The sequence below is a fragment of the Rutilus rutilus genome (assembly GCF_951802725.1).
Source record: "Rutilus rutilus genome assembly, chromosome: 7".
Lineage (NCBI taxonomy): Eukaryota > Metazoa > Chordata > Actinopteri > Cypriniformes > Leuciscidae > Rutilus > Rutilus rutilus.
Genome location: NC_140221.1, coordinates 5549513 through 5565794, shown reverse-complemented (window position 1 = coordinate 5565794; position 16282 = coordinate 5549513). Strand labels below are relative to the sequence as shown.

General features: G+C 38.6%; 1 protein-coding gene across 1 annotated transcript; it reads right to left on the bottom strand.

The window, feature by feature from the left end:
- Positions 1–11889, bottom strand: stip1 (stress-induced phosphoprotein 1). The gene is made up of 14 exons (XM_084415413.1): positions 11804–11889; positions 9127–9336; positions 8869–9010; positions 6798–6939; positions 5757–5922; positions 5529–5655; positions 4682–4784; positions 4377–4497; positions 4170–4266; positions 3919–4043; positions 1635–1671; positions 1436–1539; positions 1159–1331; positions 1–828 (listed from the first exon to the last, which is right to left on the bottom strand). Exons 1-14 carry the CDS (start codon positions 11819–11821, stop codon positions 756–758), a joined length of 1638 nt encoding a protein of 545 aa, XP_084271539.1. The 5' UTR covers positions 11822–11889; the 3' UTR covers positions 1–755.
- Positions 11890–16282: the final 4393 nt, after the last annotated feature.

The following is a 16282-nucleotide window of genomic DNA, read 5'->3' as shown; positions in this document are numbered from 1 at the left end:
TTCATGGATCCAGAACTTTATTAAACTGATGTTGCATTTCAATATGGTGATGCTGAAATCACAGTCAGTTAATCGATCGCAAAGTATGAACTGAAGCGAAACAGGTGGGAGGCGATTTAGCTTGAACAAGCCCTCTGAACTGTGAACCTCTCCCCCACAAATAGAAGTGCATTATATAATACAGTAATAGCGAAGCATTCAGATTCAGAGACAGACAGATTTCTAACAGGCCTACTATGTGTAAATTAATCACTGATGGCAAGCTAATGTCATATCGCTCCCCTCCCCTCTTCTCCTCCAAAGCAGGGGGAAAAAAAAAACATGTACAAAAATCATAAAGAGGACAGATTCAGAATGACATATCTGCATTTAAGCATTATGAAATTATACTCAAAACAAAAAAACAATGGCAAATATTGAGATGTAAAAAATAAATGCTTTTAATATGAAGGCTCAAAACCACTCTTTTAACACTCTGGATAGATCTTTTCGTTCTGTAACACTGTAATGCCTGAAAACCACGACATGTACAACTGACACTAGTGAATGTAGTGCAGAGGAAAGGCCGTTGCATTTTCAATCCAATTAAGGCTTTTAAAAAAAATACATTCCTATTGGGACGATTGGGAGGAGAAGGGTAAGGGTGCCTGTTAAATTTGATGAAGTAAATAATTTGAATTGCCGCCATCCTTCGTATTCTTCTGTTGTTGTTCTGTAGATGAAAAATGTCCTGGTTTTCTTCTGCTTTCCTTGGATCACCGAATAGCTATTAGCCCAACATCTATCAGTTTCTGAATTTTCTGAGCGATGACAGGGTTCTTTAGATGACTGGATGGACAGAAGAAATTGCAGAAGAAATAGGATTTAAAAAATGTGCACAAAAAAAATCATATTTAAATTATATTTGTGCAAATTCCACAAATTCAACAACATTACGATTTTTTGCATTTGAAATTCTCATGAATTCAGTTTTCCCCCTAATTCTCAGAGTAATGCTGGATTACTTTTCATGTTGCATACTTTGGTAAATAATTGCAAATTATGGTAGTATTGTTACAGTTCTACATTTAAATTTACAGCCCCCCCCCAAAAAAAAATCTAAATCAGTAACAAGCAAAGTTTCCTAGATTCAAGATATAAAATATTTGCTTTTCTTACTCGCTGAGGGCCTGTGGGTCTTTCTGCATCTGCTCTAAGATCATGCGCATGGCAGGATCACTCATGATCTGCTGCACCTCTGGGTCGGACATGGCCCTCCGCTTCACATCCTCTGGACTGTCGTTACGTGTTGCATGGCTCATCATACAGCGTTGCAGACCCTCTGTGGCCTCCTGCAGTGACGGAGAAATAGAGAAATATAATGTTAGCAGTGTAGGGCCATCTTCACCAGCACAATACTCCTAAAAATCTCAGAGATGCATTAGTTTTGCCTTACCTTTGAGTTGGAATCGAGATCTAGAGCTTTCTGGTACACATCCATTGCTTTAGAGAAGTCCTTCATAGCCTCCAGTGCTGCTCCCTTGCGTGTGTAACCCTTAACTAAATAAAGTGAAAGTGGATAGTGTAAAGTTTTTTTGCAGAAAACAATAACTTACAGTCACGGGGTAGTAAAGCAAAAAATGTATAGCACTTACTGAAGTTAGGGTCCAGTTTGATGCACTCCTCACAGTCCTGATAAACAGACCAAGAGTTGATGGTTAACAGAGACAGAATGGTAAAATAGTTAACAACTAGTCCATGATCTCATGTAGAAAACTAAACAAAAATTATTATTTTTTTAATTAAACAGTGGTTTACTGAACAATCTGTGTCTCTGTCTTTGTAATAAATAATTAAAGGTTTCTTAAGGATAATTTCTTTTAATCTCTGCTAATGCTGTTGACTATATAGACAGCCCTTACTTGCACATTACTATAATATTTAAGGTTAACAACAGAGCCCAAACTATTAGCCTGAATTCAGTTGCGATTTATGTTTTTACTCCAATTTGTTAGCCTAGAAATCTAGACGCACCCTAGCGGCAGCACATTTTATTTTGCAGCCAGTGTCGTCTAGCAACTCTCCGTCGGCTTGCGAGCTGGAAAAACCAAACTCTAGTCAGGCCAATCACATCGTGTATAGAGCCGGTGGGCGGGCTTAACATAATGACGGCAGAGTTGTGAATTCCCTGCTACTTGAAAACAAAGAAGAGCTGCTGCTGGCGAACAGCGGTCTTTCCAATCGGCTTTGGAAGACTTGGAGTTAAGCTTTTCTTTGAGAAAAGAACAAAGAACGGCACTGAAGTCATTCTTAAAGGAAGATGTGTTCGGAGTTTTGCCGACCGGATACGGCAAACGTTTAATCGATCAACTATCAACTATTTTTTTAAACCGGGTCCCAAAGTGGATAAATCTGAAAACGACACCCTTGCGGTTTCGTGTGTACAGCCAATCCGTATATTTTGTGAAACGATGATGTCATCACATCACGTGTCGTCTGTGTCACGAGTAACAGCAACAACAATAAAGGCGGACTTATATGATTGTATTCGTGCTGCAGAAGCTACTAAGCCTACTAGCTTTATTACAGCAAAATCTATTGCTTCTCTGCAACTGTGGTGAGCAAAAAGCGATAATCTTTGTCTTCTTCTTCTTGGTTCGTATACAGCGCGCAAGGTTATGCGCATGCTCAAAGTCTTCTTCTCCGTGTATAGTGTATCTCTGTGGCAGAATTACAGCGCCCCATACTGGTCTGGCATATATACTACACCGTTTTCAGTCGGTTTCAGTGGTTTCGTGTGTACGCAGATATTTCTTGAGACGACGCCGTGTTTACGGAATTTTTTTTTAGAACGAGGAAAAAAAATATCGGATCGGGAACGCACCGGCTTCGTGTGGACGTGGCCTAAATAATCAAGACATCACTAACAGGTTAAGTAAAATATAATGAATATATAAGCTAATATAGTGCATATATTCAGCGAAAGCTGTCTCTAAAGAGCTGTTTAACTAATGTCTTTCCGCCGCTGAAACACTGATTGAGCGATTACACGAGATCGATCACGTTTGACTAAGTTGTACTGTATCTTTCAACATACCGTCAGTTCATTCATGTTTATTAGGAAGAGATGAACGCGTTCACTCGCGCTGCTTAAACTTAGGCGCCTAAACAGCAATCCATCACGCCACATTAAAGAGTCAAAACAGCATTTTTGCTTGAATTTCATGATAAAATGGACATACTTTGTTACTTTCGATAAGAAACAGTGTAATTTTTCAAAGTGCATAGCTTATTGCAATTATTGGTGGTGGTTAGGCTACAGTGCTGTATTTGTCTTGTACAGATAGGACACAAGAAAATTCAACAAATACATGTACTGTTACAACCCTAATTACCATTTAATCAAATGTCAAGGAAGAAAAATTCGTTTTGTGACATGAGGTAAAGCGAGGTCACCCTCAACAATGGGCTAGGGCCTGGCAGGCAGCAGGGGGCACGTTCGGTACGTCATGATGAGAGTATTGCGATACGTACCGTGGTTTTTCGGTTCGGTTTGAATATCGTTACACCCCTGGTTTCTACCATTGAAATGTGGTGCTATGCGTGGTTTTAACTGTAGTTATGATCTACAAATTTATGAGACCAATGGTTTTATTTTAATAAGAGTAGAGTTCTAACTCGTACAGTCAGAATATTTAAATTTTACCTTATAAAAATTTGTTTTTTTACAGATGTTACTATTTTCGTTAATTTATATCCGCATCCCAACTAGCTCAAGCTACTGTCAAATGTATATTTCTAAGAGACAAAACATGTAATATTATTGATATTATGTGTGGTGCTACTAAATCAGGTGCTGGTGCCATCATCTGTAGAAGTTAATGGCACCGGTGCCACTGCTCTTAAATGTTAGCCTGGAGCCCTGAGGTGTGATTGTACCTTAAGGGCCAGCTGGAACTCCAGTAGTTTGGTGTAGCAGGCAGCTCTGTTGCTGAAGAGTTTTGCATCATAAGGGTTTCTCTTGATGGCCTCGGAGTAATGTTTCATGGCTAAAGGATAGTCACCTTCAAAATACACACAAACAGAACAATTCGAATCGCAATCTTGACAATTACTAAACATATCTTATTTTCAAAATCAGAATCTCCTGCGTGAGGTTACAGCAATGTGGATTTGGTTCATACACACACCTTTCTGGAAGGCATCATTGCCCTGGTTTTTCTCTTCCAGAGCCAAATCTGTATTGATGTAGGCCTGCTTCTCCAGATCCTTCAAAAACTTCTCCGCCTGCAAGATTTCATCACTTTAATTTTGAGGTGAATTATGACCAGGACACCACAGTCTAACAGGAATAATATATATTAGGATATCTGGATTTTTCAACAAATCACAATGACCTGTTGGCATTTCTTGAGGACGTCAGGTGTGCGGTGCTCTGTCAGACTCTTGTTAAAGAACTGGATCGCCTCTTTGTACTTCTCCTGCTTAAAATAGGAGTTACCAATCCTGGCATATGCCCTGCAAAAAGACAGGAAGAAAGAGATTTTGTACATACTGTAAAGCAACCAAAGGTGAAAGTTTAAAGTTGACGTGTAAAGTGTGACTACACTTCTAATGGAAACCAACTACAGCATTAGACCATAATCACATTTAAATTAACATTTATTTTTCAGTTTTGTTCTAGTACAGAAAACTAACTTACTTGGCAACCTGTCTGTAGTCTTCTCGGTTCTCTCTGCCCACCTCAATGGCCTTCTCACAAAGCTCTCGGCACTTATCAAAATCCCCCTTTTCAAAATGTACAGCTGAGAGAGTGAAAACAAATCATTTGAGCATCCAGCAGTTGTGTGATTGTGAAGAGTAGTTAAGGTGGCTTCATCCTATTTAAAACTTTAAAAATAAACTCGCCACCAAACCATTCATTTGCACACTTGAACCAAGGCTAAGTGGAAGGACAAGAGCTAACAAACACAATGATGAGCGTTTACAAAAATGATGCATTCTTGTTTTGGTGCTATGCATCTCACTGTTGTTTTTAAGTGGTTAAATGGTTATACGGAGATATATATAAAGATTATATGACAGATGCCAGATCTTCTAATCATTATAACTGATCTCTGGCTAATTTGGTTCATCAAATGAATTTGCACGAGCTGCGATTGGCTGACGCCAAGATAGCAACGTAATGACATCATATTAAAAACAGAGCATAACTAGAATTTCTGGACCGTTATAAGGAAACAGCCAAATGACCAAAACGACATAAGTTATAATAGATAAATAAAATGTACTGTTGTTTATATGATTCTCACATATTTCCATTATTTCATGATTTCACAAAAGTACAGAGAATTTACAGATTTTATTGCATTTAAATTTAGTATCAGTTGCAGGGTTGTTCCTGCATTAAAAATATAAAAAGTGTCCCGCCAAAGATTAACTTGATCATTTAATGTGATCCAAAGCTAGCTTGCTATTGCTAGCCTCTACTAAACTGCACACTCTAGCTTTAACCACTGCACCACGTATCTAATATGTAGAATTCTTACCTGCTTGGTTTGACAGGTAGGTCATGTTAGTGGGATCGTGCTTTAGAGCTTCTTCATAGTGCTTCAGTGCAGTATCAAAATCTTTCTTCTTATATGCAGCGTTTCCCAGCTCCTTCTCCTTCACAGCCTGGTCAGGGTTAGGGTCAGACACAAGCATTAAGCCACTTCAGTCAGAGCACTACATGTACAGTGATGCTACACAAAACCATGTGCTTTGGCAAAGAGTACCATTCTCTTGTTCTCTGGCAGGTCTTCCTCTTTAGGAGGGGGTGGAGCTGTCTCTTTGGGTTTGGGAGGAGGGGGCGGAGTCGGTTCGTCATCTTCATCCATGCCAGACAGATCCAGCCCCAGCAGCACTGAGAGAGTGGTCATCACACGAGGGTCCTGCAGTTTACTACAGTTAAAAAAAGGAAACAACTAGAGATTACAACAAATTCTTAGAATATGCTAATTACAATTTACTATACACCCAGATAACCTAATATTTGCCAAAATGTGCAGTACATGGGGTCAGTGTGTGGGATATTGTATCCCATAATGCAATATATGTTCAACCACTATACAAGAGACCTTCGTTTAGCATTGCACATTATTTTGTGATAATGACCAGATAATGCTGGGGGCCACACCACAAGATATTCGGGCCGCTTTTCTCCCCTTCCAACAATTCTAAATGTAGTCCCGATTATTTTATTTGTTCTACAGATTATCTTATCAGATTTTCCTGTGGTGTGATGTGTGTAAAGAGTGACTGAACCTGCTCGGAAGAACATCGGAGCCGCCCCGATCTCGAATCGTAAATATTAAACATGTTGAATATTTACGATCAGAATACGAAACGATACCCAATCAGAGAGTGAGCTGTGTGAAATGGATATGGACATCAGAGATGAAGGATCAGCATGTCGATTTGTGGCAATGTTCAGTCAAAAGCAATCCAAACACTATCATAGCAATTTCTTACTGCCTATAGTCCGAAATGTTTATTCTGAAGTCTCGAGAGATTTTGCGAGATTTCCCATTTTCACAGTCGGGACTGAAAATCTCTTCATGTGTGGTGTATTGTCTTCTTCACATCGCGGCACACCACACACTCTTGGAGCAAAACTGTTAAATCTAGGCTTATCTGTCCTCATGTTTGTGGTCTCTCACATTTTGAAAATCTTATAAGATTTTAAATATCTTTTGGTGTGGCCCCGGCATAACTATACATTCTGCTAAGACAGACGCAGAGAAAGCGAGCAGCGGAAAGGTACAAAGAGCACCTACGTGCCAAGCTCTGAGGGCTTGTTCCTGAGCTGCTCCAGCAACTCCCTGTAGCTGGGGTCAGACAGCAGCGCTCGGGTTCGAGAGTCACCCTCCAGCTTTTCATATAAGTTGGGAATGGAAAATGGGTTCATCATCTTCTTCTCTGAAAAGTACATGACGACATTAGTCACAGTAAATTTGAGGATTTATCCATCCATTTCTTGCCATGCTCCACCACACACACACTACAAATAACCATTTAATCTTAGAAAAAAAAAAGGTATTAAAAAAAGGTACTAAAAAAGACCTAGTGGAAACCTACTAGGCTTTTCTTTTTTTACCCAAAGAGGCTTAAGAGGCTTAAAGTACACCAGTTTCAAAGGTATATGTGCTTTAAGGCTTATTCAGACTGAGAGTGAATATTTTGACTTGAACAAGACAAAAAAAAAAATACAAAAATCAGTTAGTAGAGCTGTGAATCTTTGGGTAGACAGACAGTGAATTGATTCGATTCGCGATTCATAGGTTTTCGATTCGAGAACGATTTTTGCAAATTCAGAACGATTCGATTTGAGACGATTCACCTTAAAATTAATTCGATTCTGCGTTTTTTAGATGCATTTATAGGATTATTTAAATGCGTCCCCCAATATGTCTTAGTCAGGGTGTGAATTACACAGCGGCCTTCAGGGGGTCAGAGAGTAGGGGCAAAAAAAATTGCTGGCCAATATTATCAAGTCTTATTTTACGATAGGAGTCATTTTAAATATCAGTGAAATTCCACAATTATCGATACTTCAGCAAAAACTAATACTAGGTTACCTAATGTAAGAAAAAGGTCCTAAAATAATTACCATAAGACAATTAAACTGTCAGCCATACAATAAAAACAAAGAAACTAATTACAAATTAAATAAACAGTTTTAAGTTTTTCAGGAAGTTGTACTAACAGTGGTTTTTATTCAGATAGGTAATACCCTACAACAAAAAGTGGAATAATCAAATGCAAAATAACACTGCATTGTCTTGCATGGCACTGTGCACATTAAATATAGATTAATCCTCATTAAAGCTACTTAAGTTATTCAGTCAAGATAAGTGAGTGATTTTCTTTTGCCAATTGTTGTTTGACTATCATTAATGTGAGACTGCAGGAGGTATATTAGGCTGCTGTCACTTTAAATGCACAGATCCAATATACTGTTACAAATGCGTTTTTAGTCAACTGTGTACATTTACTTGGAATAGGAATAGTTCACTTAAATAGTAATAATAATAGTTCATCCCTCAAGTTGTTTCAAACCTGTATGAATTTCTTTCTTCTGCTGAACACAAAGGTTATTTTGAAGAATAAGATATTTTGAAGAATGTCAGTAACCAGACAGTTGATGTTGATAGTAAAAACACCTATGGAAGTCAATGGGGTCCATCAACTGTCTGGTTACTGACATTCTTCAAAATATGTATTTTTTGTGATCAGCAGAAGACAGAAATTGAAACAACTTGTGGGTGAGTAAATTATGACAGAATTTTCATTTTTAAGTGAACTATTCCTTTAAAGACATTTAACCCAATGCATTTACGCAAATACTCTCCAAAAAGGCATTTTGACATTTTTCCGAAGCCAATATCTCTCATCCGCGTTAGGCTCCGACTTGGAGCACGCATACTGAAAGCCACCTAGACCCTTGTGCCTATTTTGCGGCTAAATGCTCTTTTAATAACAGTTTAATATCAAACACGTCCCGTAAATTAGCAACAGTAGACTGCATTTTACAATACTTTTACAATGCTATTAGGGAGGAACGAAAGCACACCGCTGTTTAGGATAGTGCGCTGGACGGAATGAGGCAGCGGCACAATAATCGATTTAACTCGATTATCTTGTTTTCATAATGGTTGGAAGTCAAAATCGAAAATCAATTATGATTAAATCGCACTGCCCTGGGTACCGGTCCTGCAGAACAGGCGGTAACATCACATTAAATTTTCAAATAAATTTTTGGCAGCCAGCAAAATATTTTTAATGCAGGAAAAACTCTTTTTGGCAGTTCTTCTAAAATGATGGCAAAAGAATAAAAACATTCTTTACCTGCTAACCGTGCTTCCATGTTCTGAAGTCCCTCCTTGAGCTGCTGATTGGACGGCTCTTGACGTAACCCCTCCTGATAGGTCGCTTTGGCATCCTCTAGTCGCCCAAGAAACTCCAAAGCAGCAGCTTTTCTCGAGTAACCCTTGAAAAGACAGAATACAACATATGGAAAATGAAGAATGGCTCTGGAAGTAAAGTAGAAATGGCAATCCATCATGGAAAAATAGACCAAACCCCCCCCCCCCCACAAAAACTCACCTTGCCCCAGTCCGGCTTGATCTTTATGGTTTGGCAGGCATCTTTCAGGGCATTATCATAATCACCCTTCTTGGCATAGGCGGCGGAGCGGTTGCTGAAGAGGACGTGATTGGAAGGGTCTAAGGCCAGGGCCTCTGTGTAGCACTTAACCGCCTCCTCAACATTTCCTGCGCTCAGCGCTTTGTTACCTTGATCTTTCAGTTGTGATACCTAGAGACAAGGATGGATAAAAAGTAAAAATTTACATTTAATCAAGTTTTTTTAATACGTCAGGATAAGAACAGCAGAGGCATTTAGCACTTAATTTAACTAGAAACATGCAAGCAGCACCAGCTGTGCTCAAGTTGCAACTTATGCAATACTAAATTTTGTTGTAATGTAACACTAAATAACTGATTCTGGTTAAACTGATTAAATAACAACTAAATGATTATGGAAGCCTCTGATATAAAATAGCAGGTTGACTGAATTGCATCAATAAGCACTTGATAATGTTGACATTTACATGTTAAGAGAGCACTTTTACTTCGTTACTTTTACTATAAGTGTGAATGTAAAAAATAAAATAAATAAAATCATCATAATCAATGTCACTTTTTGTTTTTGTATCAGTATTTCTTTACTAATCCTTGTTAACTTCAAGTACAGTTTCTGGAAGTTATTTACATATAATACTTGTAGTATCGTTTTTCAATGGAAAATGTTTTACTGTTAGATGGCAAAAGTATCATGGATAAACTGAAAACAATTCCGGGGTAATTCATTGAAGGTAAACATGTTATGCCACTACGCATTACTTTACGGAGAGCTCACGGCCTGCTAGCTTTGTTCTGTCTTAAAGTCAGCATGAAACAGAAGTTTTTTTATTCACTATTGTAATGTATAGACCTTATGTAGCCCCGCCCCTTTTCAGCACTGCGCTCCTTGTGTTCAGTCTTCAGGGTTTGTATTTCCACAGCATGAAGGTAAGATTTTACAGATTTATGAATGAACCGCTCGTTTTAAAATCTCCCCAGTCTACTGACATTTGTTATGCCATCCGCCTCAAACATTGCAATGCTCATGATAACTTTTGTAAACTCTTCAATTAAATCCACTTCACCAGCTAATTGCTCTTTGACAGCAATGCCATAGAAATATACAGAGCCACCACAAAAACGGAAGTTCAAAGACAAAATTCCAAAGACAGCTGCGCTCGTTTCTCTGGTGCATAAAGTGTGTATATGAGTGAAATTGCCTGAGGACAAAAATGTAGGGCGGGACTTGATTTTATCCATCGGGAATTTATTGGATTGATGTAATTTGCTATTGGTCAAACTCATGTGAGTGACAGGTAAATAATGAAACATTTGATAAAAAAAAAAAAGAATTGTAAAGTTTGATTTTATGGTGACTTTAAAAACAAATGGTGCAACCAAATAAAGTACAGAGTTAGTTACAAACTAGCTAGTAGTTACTAAGACTCTAGTGTGAACTTGTTAACGGCTGGAGCAAACCTTCCTAAGAGTGTGTTGGTTTTTAAACGACCTAAACTACGATGTTTTAAATGGAAGCTCTTAGAAACAGTGACCTGTGTGAGATGACACATTCAGGAGTGCAGCATCTGTTGTTGAAATCTGATATAAAACGACAGTAACAGCTGAGGCAATTCTCCCACTTTGCTCCTCTCTTTTAAGCTTAAATTATTTAAAAGGGACCAATAAGAATTGCATAATACCAAGTGAATGAAAAAAGACCCTATGGGAAAACAGGACTTTTTTAAAAAAAAATTCTTAAAGGGATAGTTCACCCAAAAATGAAAATTGTCTCACCCTCAAGTTGTTCCAAACCTGTATGAGTTTTTTCACTCAGCTGAACGCAAAATATATTTTAAAGAACGTTGATAACCAGACAGTTGACAGCTCCTATTGACTTCAATAGTATTTATTTTTACCTACTACGGAAGTCAATGGGTGACCAACATTCTTCAAAATATCTTATTTTGTGTTCAGCAGAAGAAATAATTCATACAGGTTTCGAACAACTTGAGGGTGAGTAAATGATAGCAGAATTTACATTTTGAGGTGAACTGTCCTTTTAAGCACATTAAAAACAACTCGTTTTAATTAGTTATGATATAGCAGCTAATCCTATTATTAGAACGTTTGCCGAATTATGGAGACTTCACAATGCTATACATATTTCTAACTTTGATTGGAATGCCATTTAATATCATTTAAAAGAAAAGATAAGAAACGCCATCAGTTTAGTCTTAGCACGAGTATCTGAATGAAATGTCGTTCCGCCCTTCACACACACAGAAGTCTCTAGATCTGACATGAGCTTATGCTAACTTGCTAACTGATGGAGGAGATCGACCAGATGAATAAAACCGCATAATTCACACAGAACAGATCTGTATTTATAATGATCGACTTCTTTAAGATAACCATTGCAGAAGAATCGTTCGCAGAGGTCGCAGGTTAAAGCACAGCGTGACACATCCAGCTGCTAACGCGTTGTTAGCCAACTAGCCATTACTATCATTGATGCGGTGTATATTGAGCTACACTGAGTACGTCTTTAAAATAAGCAAAACACTTATTACATTTTTGCCAGTTTATTTTGCACAATGATTTAAAAAGTCACCATTTTCTTTATAATATATAATACAGGCTGTTCTATACAAGTTACTTACTTTCTCCATAGTGGGCATGAGGTTCCAGAATCTACCAAGACACTAGCGTCGCTCCGCCTCTCTGCCTATTATCAATGTAGCCGGGAGATGGGTTGCCAGGTATTGTAGTTTAACCCCATCAGTTTTATGCGTTTTATGTAATGTCTCATGATACACATAATAATTGAAAGTAAATTACATTATACAAACTATTCGTACGGCGTAGGCACATATTCTTACTTATTGTAATTTGTGCATTAATTCATATTTATATCACACAAAAGATGAAATTTGTACTTATGAAGCAAAATCAGTCTTCAGAAAATTCTGGCACATATGTTACGAATCGATGCGGAATGCTTGGCAACCGAATGAAAGAGACATTTGAGAAGTAGAAATTAAGAGTGTTACTTTTCTAACCGTAGTATCAGCGCCGCCGTCTCTGATTGGATTAACGGTTGATTATTGGAGACACGAGCACTGAGGTTGATGAGAAAAGTAATGCTGAATGTTCCCGAGCTGTTCTAGAATTCTCTTCGTTTCTATATCCTCCAGAGACACAGAAAAAAAGTTTTTTTCATTTAGTATTTTTTTTTTCATGTGTTTTTAATATATTGTTTAGAGCATATGAAACACATAGATGAAAAAATAATACTTCATAATTCATATATATATAAATGTGTTTTATTCATATGTTATGCTATGTCATCTGAAAGATATAACAGAATTAAATGATATACAATTTTACTTTATGCATCATGTGGGTAAAATGGAAATAAATGGGTAGGTAGTCCTATTCACTACAATGTATCATTGTGAACACTGTTTCTAATTTGCATATTAATGTGTTCCTGGGGCAACGTGTAATGAAAAAAAGTGTAATAATGGGAGGCAACATTTTCATATTAGGAATATTGATAGATAATTACGATTAATGACGATTGCTAGAGACTGCGGTGTTTAGCGTCACGTAGGGATTACATGAACACTGCACATACACACACATGTTGGGTTTTCATGTTTTATATGGACCTTCTATAGACATAATGATTTGTTTAATACTGTACAAACTGTGTATTCTATACCCTAACCCCAAACCTACCCCTAAACAACCCTTACAGAAAGATTTCTGCACTTTTACATTTTAAAAAAGCATCACATATTATGATTATAAGCAGTTTTCCTCATGGGGACCAAAAAATGTGGGGACATTTTGTCCCAGTAACATAGGGAATACCTCATCCCCCCTCCCCCTGCACACACACACACACACACACACACACACACACACACACACACACACACACACACACACACACACACTTAAACACATGCATCTATTAGTGTGGATGATTAAAGAGCAGCTTTCATTCACAGGCACTTCACACAGTTTCATCAGTTTCAGCACTGCATACTCAGGCAGTAATCAATACAGTGGAATCAGTCTGTGTACACTATACTCAGTGTCTGTCTACACTATACTCAGTGTCTGTCTACACTATACTCAGTGCCTCTGTCTACACTATACTCAGTGTCTGTCTACACTATACTCAGTGCCTCTGTCTATATAGTGTAGTATATAGTGTAGTGTAGTATATACTACACTATACTACAGTATACACTATATACTCAGTGGCTGTCTACACTATACTCAGTGTCTACACTATACTCAGTGTCTACACTATACTCAGGGTCTGTCTACACTATACTCTACACTATACTCAGTGCCTCTGTCTACACTATACTCAGTGCCTCTGTCTACACTATACTCAGTGTCTGTCTACACTATACTCAGTGCCTGTCTACACTATACTCAGTGCCTGTCTACACTATACTCAGTGTGTGCCTGTCTACACTATACTCAGTGCCTCTGTCTACACTATACTCAGTGTCTGTCTACACTATACTCAGTGCCTCTGTCTACACTATACTCAGTGCCTGTCTACACTACACTCAGTGCCTCTGTCTACACTATACTCAGTGCCTGTCTACACTCTGTCTGTCTACACTATACTCAGTGTCTGTCTACACTATACTCAGTGCCTGTCTACACTACTCAGTGCCTGTCTACACTATACTCAGTGCCTCTGTCTACACTATACTCAGTGCCTGTCTACACTATACTCAGTGCCTGTCTACACTATCCTCAGTGTCTACACTATACTCAGTGTCTGTCTACACTATACTCAGTCTGTCTACACTATACTCAGTGTCTGTCTACACTATACTCAGTGCCTGTCTACACTATACTCAGTGCCTCTGTCTACACTATACTCAGTGTAGACTCAGTGCCTGTCTACACTATACTCAGTGCCTCTGTCTACATTATCTGTCTACACTATACTCAGTGCCTGTCTACACTATACTCAGTGCCTCTGTCTACATTATCTGTCTACACTATACTCAGTGCCTGTCTACACTATAATCAGTGCCTCTGTCTACACTATACTCAGTGTCTGTCTACACTATACTCAGTGACTGTCTACACTATACTCAGTGTCTGTCTACACTCTACTCAGTGCCTCCGTCTACACTATACCCAGTGTCTGTCTACACTATACTCAGTGCCTGTCTACACTACTCAGTGTCTGTCTACACTATACTCAGTGCCTGTCTACACTATACTCAGTGCCTGTCTACACTATACTCAGTGCCTGTCTACACTATACTCAGTGCCTGTCTACACTATACTCAGTGCCTGTCTACACTACTCAGTGGCTGTCTACACTATACCCAGTGTCTACACTATACTCAGTGTCTGTCTGTCTACACCATACTCAGTGCCTGTCTACACTACTCAGTGTCTGTCTACACTATACTCAGTGCCTGTCTACACTATACTCAGTGTCTACACTATACTCAGTGTCAGTCTACACTATACTCAGTGCCAGTCTACACTATACTCAGTGTCTGTCTACACTATACTCAGTGGCTGTCTACACTATACTCAGTGTCTACACTATACTCAGTGTCTACACTATACTCAGTGTCTGTCTACACTATACTCAGTGGCTGTCTACACTATACTCAGTGTCTGTCTACACTATTCTCAGTGTCTACACTATACTCAGTGACTGTCTACACTATACTCAGTGTCTGTCTACACTATACTCAGTGGCTGTCTACACTATACTCAGTGTCTACACTATACTCAGTGTCAGTCTACACTATACTCAGTGCCAGTCTACACTATACTCAGTGGCTGTCTACACTATACTCAGTGTCTGTCTACACTATACTCAGTGGCTGTCTACACTATACTCAGTGTCTACACTATACTCAGTGTCTGTCTACACTATACTCAGTGGCTGTCTACACTATACTCAGTGTCTGTCTACACTATTCTCAGTGTCTACACTATACTCAGTGACTGTCTACACTATACTCAGTGTCTGTCTACACTATACTCAGTGCCAGTCTACACTATACTCAGTGTCTGTCTACACTATACTCAGTGTCTGTCTACACTATACTCAGTGGCTGTCTACACTATACTCAGTGTCTACACTATACTCAGTGTCTACACTATACTCAGTGTCTGTCTACACTATACTCAGTGCCAGTCTACACTATACTCAGTGTCTATACTCAATGTCTGTCTACACTATACTCAGTGTCTGTCTACACTATACTCAGTGTCTACACTATACTCAGTGTCTGTCTACACTATACTCAGTGTCTACACTATACTCAGTGTCTACACTATACTCAGTGTCTGTCTACACTATACTCAGTGCCAGTCTACATTATACTCAGTGTCTATACTCAATGTCTGTCTACACTATACTCAGTGTCTGTCTACACTATACTCAGTGCCTGCCTACACTATACTTAGTGTCTGTCAACACATTTTGTCTGTCTGACCTCCTGCCTGTCTGTCACCCATAAACTTGGATTGCTTGGATTCTGACTTCAGGATTACCCACCAGAAGCTCTGGAGTTGACTTTGTTGTGACAATCTCTCTTTCACAAAGAAACTTGGGTGCAGTAATTCAATTGACCCTTCGCAGGGAGTTTGATTGACAGGCGATCTGATCAATCATAATCCGCCATCCAACATCCAGTCAACATAGTGAGGCATGAGAGCGGCGTGGCTTGTCGGACATAGCAACAGTAACTATAGCGGGCGGGTCTTTGCGAACGGTCAATTTGATCTAATCTGCTATATGACACATTGAGGCCTCTGGAATCTAGTACCACTGTACAGGGTCAGTTACTTCTTTGATGCTTTGATATTCGCCGTGAAAATGTGAAACCAAGGGCCTCATTGTTAGTACTATTACATATGTCAGCAGTACACTAGTATTACATTTGTTAAAAAGAAAGGGTTTATCTTAGACTAAACATCTTACACTTGTTTGGAATATGCGCTGCATATACAACGCTGGGCACTGAAGATAAATCTAAACTTAACCCTTGATAATCTGATATGTATAATGCTATTTAAATAATAGTTTCAGTATTTATAATATTAGTAAGAATTTAAAATTGTACATGTTT

What these genes read in the sequence shown, in the direction of transcription:
- stip1 (XM_084415413.1), bottom strand. An exon ending in CATGGAAGCACGGTTAGCAG is followed by an intron (nt 6,940 to 8,868) that starts GTAAAGAATGTT and finishes TGTACTTTTCAG; the next exon opens with AGAAGAAGATGATGAACCCA. An exon ending in ATCTCGATTCCAACTCAAAG is followed by an intron (nt 1,332 to 1,435) that starts GTAAGGCAAAAC and finishes CCGTCACTGCAG; the next exon opens with GAGGCCACAGAGGGTCTGCA.